Below are 6000 nucleotides of genomic sequence, written 5' to 3' on the forward strand. Positions count from 1 at the left end.
AACACTTTGCTATCTTCTTACAGCCTTCTCCTGCTTTGTGGGCATCATATATTTTAATTTTCCAGAGTGCTAGGCAGCTGCTTAGAGGAGCCCATGGCTGCTGATTCTTGGGACAAGGTTTGAGGAGTCAGGGTATTTATAAAGCTTTGAAATTTGCATAACCTGGCCTTTCCTAATGATGACTGTGAACAAGTCATAGCCCTAACAAGCTAATTAAGGTCTGAGACCGTGGTAACAGTTATCTGAGGGCTCAAATCTCTCCGGGTGCCCAAACATTTGCATGGTGCTCCTTTCCTTTTTTTCACTCTAAAATTGTACAAAACAAAAATAATACACCAATCTTGCTTAAAATGTTGAAAAGAATGTTTCATCTTTAACTTTATGACTTTTGGAGATCAGTTCATCTTTTACTCGCCTAGCTATTCACAGTAACAGAAATTTTGACCAGGGGTGCACAAACTTTTGCATGCCACTGTGCATACGTAATACAAAAGTACAGCGTACAAAGTTAAGCTACAAGAAAAATTTTACTTTAATCCAACATGCTTTCAAATCTGTTCTCCTTTGAAATCTGCTACGGCACCCACCCACCTCAAAGACTGACAAGAGCCTCTCTCAAAGGAGCAGGAGGAAGGGGATCCACCCCTTCAAAGGAGCACATCGACCTACCATCTAGCCCTGGTGCTGGATGACCCGTACTATAATTTCAAGCTATGGTGATAAGTATCCTTGGACTTCTTTTGAAATTGGCCTTGAAATTTGAAGTTTTGAGTATCCACTTTTACAGAAAACTAATTAAGCACAGGGAATAGGCAAGCTAGTCCAGAGACTCCTGACAATGACACTCCCATCTATTAACACTTCCCACTTCAGCATGAAGAGTGGGGGCCATTGCAACTCCCTAACCAACTCAAGCCTCTTCTGCTACACTGCATAACATTAAAGATTTGCTTTTATTTGTTACAAGTACATTGAAACTGAAAAGTATTGTTGGGATCATAGCCAAACAGCAAGGACAATGCTGGGGGCAGCCTGTAAGTATCGCCACATTTCCAGCACCACAGCATGTATACTTACAGACAGCAGCAGGAATCAAGCCCTGACTGATAATCACTGGCACTATAAGCTTCCACCTCATTGCTGCTCTAATGAAACCCGAAGATAGAGGCAGAAAGCTAAAAATCATTTGTCCTTCAATTCAGTGCGCAGCTGCTCCAGTCTGCAGTCCCCACCACAACCATCTGCTAAAATTTTCACAGGAGAAATGATCTGGTCACTATACAATGAAGGCAGTATTCGTACTGAGAATGTGTCACAAAGATCATTTGCAAGGATTCACAAACAAGGCCTGAGACGACTGCAAAAGATAGGAAAGGAAGGCCCCTTGAAATCTACCATTCAAGTTTACTACTGAGCTGCAAGGGGAAACCCACTCATCCTCTACGGTAAAGCACACCTCTCCCCAACCATTATCAAACCCAATTCTCAGGGACTAGTAAAGAAATATTTCCGCCAAACATTGTGGCATGCCATGTCAGCACCAGAATGTGTGGTGACACTTGTGGGCTTCTCCCAGCACATACTCAGGTTGTTCTGGTTGTTAACACAAGAAACACATTTCACTGTAGGTTTCGATGTACATCCGATAAAGAAATGAATCAATCTTGAGAGTGTTGCAAAAACTTTTCTTTAAGAAAAGGGGGACACAAAATAGGAGTGATGGAGTGAATTCAGAATATTAAAGTTCAAGTCAGTCAATCATACAAATGTATGGAGCTAAATGATATATGAAAGTGCTCCTCCAGGGTCAAGATGCAAAACAGTATGTAGTCACACACAGCACATATAGTTACTATATCAGTTTCAAAATATTAGCACAGTACTGATAGTGCATGGGATGTTGTCCTGGAGCTAATCACTTCAGTTCTTCATCTGACAAAGGCAATCCAGCTTGTCCTCCAGGGAGCAAACAGCACTGAAGAGAAAGTCGGCCTGCAGGAGCCAGTCCCCAACCCAGCACACCTGCCGCGTCTGCTCTCTCCCACAACATGAATGGCACTTCTTCCCCAGCATGAGGATCTGGTCCACAAAACAACTGAAATTCCCCCGTCATTGGTCTCACCAATGAACCAGACCTGCAGTACTTTGCATTACCAATGTCCATCAGGATCTTGTAATCACAAGAGAAAAGTTGGACCCAGAGAGGTTGCTGCAACCAAGCATGCTACTATCTTACCGAAAGATCCAAGTTGAGGAACTTAACTGCTAGAGTCATGCCCTGCAGAAATCGCCTGGGTCATGCACAATCTAATGCGGGAATCTATCAATCTGGAAAAATTATACCACACTCACTCCAAGGTTAAAAATAGTCATCCTGAAAAATGGAGCATAACATTGCACACATGGTCTAACCATGAGATTGCAAAGTAGTTGCACAAATTCAATCCCTCTTACATACAAAATTGGAAGGCCAACATTCCATCTGCACTCACTGATTTATTTTCTGCGCCTGCTCATGTTATTTTAATGATCTGTACAAATCCCCAATCAGCTTTGTAATTCCGACTGAGTCTTGGCCAACCTTTACTTGCCTTGATTGCATTTGCCTATTCAGTAATACATGTGCCATGGCTAACAGTGATAAATACATAATTTTATGTTTCAGCCTCTACTGTCAAAAAGGAAAGGGCATCTTCAGGACCACCCAAAACATTTCTTTCAGACATTCTTACTACAGAAGTCAATGCAGTGGGTAATTTGTGGCTGCAAAGCCTTATTAACAGGAAAAAAATAATACCCTGGTTAGAAAGGACATTCAGAATGCTCAGCTTAGAAAGAGGCAAGCAAGGGCTCAACCTCAGAACTCACTTGAAAAATATCAGCTCCAATAGAGTAAATCCGCTCTCAATACACAGAGATTTTCCCTGTTTTTCCACAAGAAGGCTGGTTTCAACTGCTCATGAGTGAAGCCATTACCAAAACCCTAACAGTTGAACGTTTAGTTTTTTAATTCAGTCGGAGATTAAACATGGTAACAAGACATCCCACACCACCCAGTTACACCCATGTGACCAATTACCCTACTGTCCTGTAGGTCCTGTGGGAGGAAAGCCACGGAGTCACAGGGAGAAGGTACAACCTCCTTACAGACGGGGAATTGACAGCAAGCAATACCACTCGAAGTTAGACCAGTCCCACAGTAGAAACAGGTCCCTCAGCCCATGCCGAACTACTGGTCTGTCCAGTCCCATCGACTTGCACGTGGACCACTGCCCTCCCTCCATACCCCTCCCATCAAATGTCTCTTTAAATGTTAAAATCAAACGCACATCCAAACACTTGCCACTGGCAATTCATTCCTGAGTGAATTAGCTCCACTTGAGGTTCACTTCAAACATTTCACCGTTCACCCTTAACCAGTCGATCCCTCCTATCTCAACTTCCTGCAGTATCCCTGCTGCCTCATACAGAACTCGATGCAGTATAGTGGGAGAGAAGTATGTGAACTCCCAACTGCAGCTGGTTGCTGAGATGGGAGTTCGAAGCGAAGACTTGTACAACGCTCGACCCATGTTACTGCGAATGTCACTGTATACTCAAATGACTGACAAAGGTGTGGGGTGACTTGGACGCTTCTGAAATAGTATGACAACCTAACTCAAAGGAAAGACTGTGACAGTGTCAGACCAATTAGGATGTCGGGGGAGGGGAGGGCCGGGGGGGGGGGGGAGGGGTGCCGGGGTGGAGGGGACGCCAGGGGGAGTGCACATGGCTTAGAAAGGCAAAGCAAGAGGGGTTGCCGTGGGATAGTGGGACAAGTGGAAAGTGTAGGTGTAGCGAAGGTGGGATTGGAGGAACGGGGTGAAAGGAAGGAGGAAAAGCGAGGGAGCAGGTGATGACAGGGGCAGGGTTGGTGTAGGGGGTGTGGCCGGGGGGGGCATGAAGCCAAGGCGGGGGATGGGATTAGGCTGCAGAGGGAGGTGTCAGAAAACAAGAGGTCGCAGTCGTCGGCCTGGGAGGCCTCTTCTCCCGGCCCGACCTAGAGCCGTTCACCGGAGCTGAGGGAGGGAAGGGTGTTGGGGGCAAGGCCGAGTTTCGCTCTCAGCTCTCCTCACCTTGTAAAAGGCGCCGTTGGAGCCGCGGACCTCCACCGCCAGTCCATCCATTGCTGAGCTCCCGCCACAGCCCGGAGAGCCCCGCCGCGCCGCAGCCACCGACCAAAAAGCCCTTTCGGCGTCTCAGCTCCGGCTATTAACAATGCCCCGCCCTCTTACCTATTGTCACGCCTTCTTTGCCGCCGCCGATTGGTCCACTTTGGCCAATGGTGTAAGGTGGCCCAGGTGCCTTAACACCAATTGGTCTCAACAGTACGTCAATCCTACAGCTATTCCAACGCTGACTGGCCTTTCCGCCCGTCCATCTTCCGCAACCAAAGCCCCGCCTTCCACTTCAAGGCGAACAATATTTTACACCCATTGGCTGCTCCGCATAATAGGCTTGCCTTTCGCGCGCTGTCATTGGGCAAACATCCAGCCTGCTGATTGGTTGCTCCAACATTCCCAAAATTATTGTCTGCGAAATCCAGCGCAACGAGTTGATAGGTTTAGCGCTCGCCTTTTGAACATTCTCATTGGATTATTTTCATGTCAATCTTCTTTTTTATAGAATGTCACGGTTATCGATCAAGGGCGTTTGTCTTAACGGTTGGGTTTGATGTCCTGTCGCGATCCTGGCCATGGCTTTAATAATTCTGCGTTCTAATTGGGTCGAAGGCCTGTCAGTTACTAATAGCCGCACCCGCTGTCACAATAGTCTCAGACGCCAATCACAGCGAGCGGTTCCCATCGATTCTCTTTTGATTCGTCATTGCCTATTGTCACCGCCAATAGACAGCCACCGCCTCAAACCGCACGTGCTCACTGTCTGAGCCCTGATTGGACAATGGTTAAAACGGGCTGGGTCTTTGTGAATGGACTGCAGAGGGCGGTGTTAATACAGGCGTGTGTTACATAGCATGCTGGAGGCACTCAGCAGGCCGAGTACAGGTACTGTCCACTGTACTCTTCTCATAGATGCTGCCTCGCCTGCTGAGTGCCTCCAGCATTGTGTGTGTGTTGCTCGGACTTCCAGCACCTGCAGATTTTTTAATTATTTATTGAGATACGGGGTGGAATAGACCCTTCGAACCGCACCGCCAAGCAACCCCAGCCGAATCACGGGGCAATTCACAATGACCAATTAACCTACCATGCGCTGAGAGGAAACTGGAGCACCAGGAGGAAAACCACCGGTGGCGGGGAGAACGTACAAACTCCCTACAGGCAACAGCGGGAATTGAACCCGTATCAGTGTATGAACCAGGACGCTGCCGCGCCGCGCCGCGCCGCGCCGTGGGAAGGGTGCTTCTGAGGCAGGGTGACAGTGTGGGAGGGATAGTACTGAGGGAGGGTCAAATTTCAAAATAAATTTATTATAGAAGTATTTATAATACTCAATATAATGGTATCTTGACCATATTTCAAAGAACAGTTGCTACCTTTCAACCTTCAGGCTCTTGCACAAAAGATTTCATTTATTGAGATGTTCCCACAACCAATGAATTTGATTTAATTATTTCATACTCATATTTATTGCTATTTATTTATATTTGCATTTGCACAGTTGTCTTCTATGCTCTTGCTCTTTCAATGATCCTGTATACAGTAAATATTCAATAGATTTGCTGTATGCTGCAGGAAAAAAAAAATCTCAGTGCTGTGATATATACTCTAACAATAATTTACTTTGAACTTTGATATCTTACCCTGAGATTCATTTTCTTGCAGGCATTCACACTAAGGGAGCCTCACACTGCAGAAGGGCAGTAATGCAGAAGCACTACAATATGAGAGGGCTGGTAGAGATGGTGATGGGGATGGGGATGAAACATTAGACCAGAGCTAACTTCCCCATCACAACTAGAAACAGATAGAAATTGGCTCTGGGCCATCCTGAGTACAC

The 6000-nt window shown here is 46.2% G+C and overlaps 1 protein-coding gene across 2 annotated transcripts in view; it reads right to left on the reverse strand.

Moving 5' to 3' along the window:
• Positions 1-4254, reverse strand: part of LOC140197933 (RNA-binding protein FXR1-like) — a 194677-nt gene extending 190423 nt beyond the window's left edge. For both annotated transcript variants that reach the window (XM_072258552.1, XM_072258551.1), the window contains exon 1: positions 4116-4254. In XM_072258552.1, the coding sequence (XP_072114653.1) occupies positions 4116-4166 (51 nt within the window). In that variant the 5' untranslated portion in view covers positions 4167-4254. The remainder of the gene's footprint in view (positions 1-4115) is intronic.
• Between the last annotated feature and the right edge of the window lie 1746 nt (positions 4255-6000).

The sequence above is a fragment of the Mobula birostris genome, chromosome 5, assembly GCF_030028105.1.
Source record: "Mobula birostris isolate sMobBir1 chromosome 5, sMobBir1.hap1, whole genome shotgun sequence".
NCBI lineage: Eukaryota > Metazoa > Chordata > Chondrichthyes > Myliobatiformes > Myliobatidae > Mobula > Mobula birostris.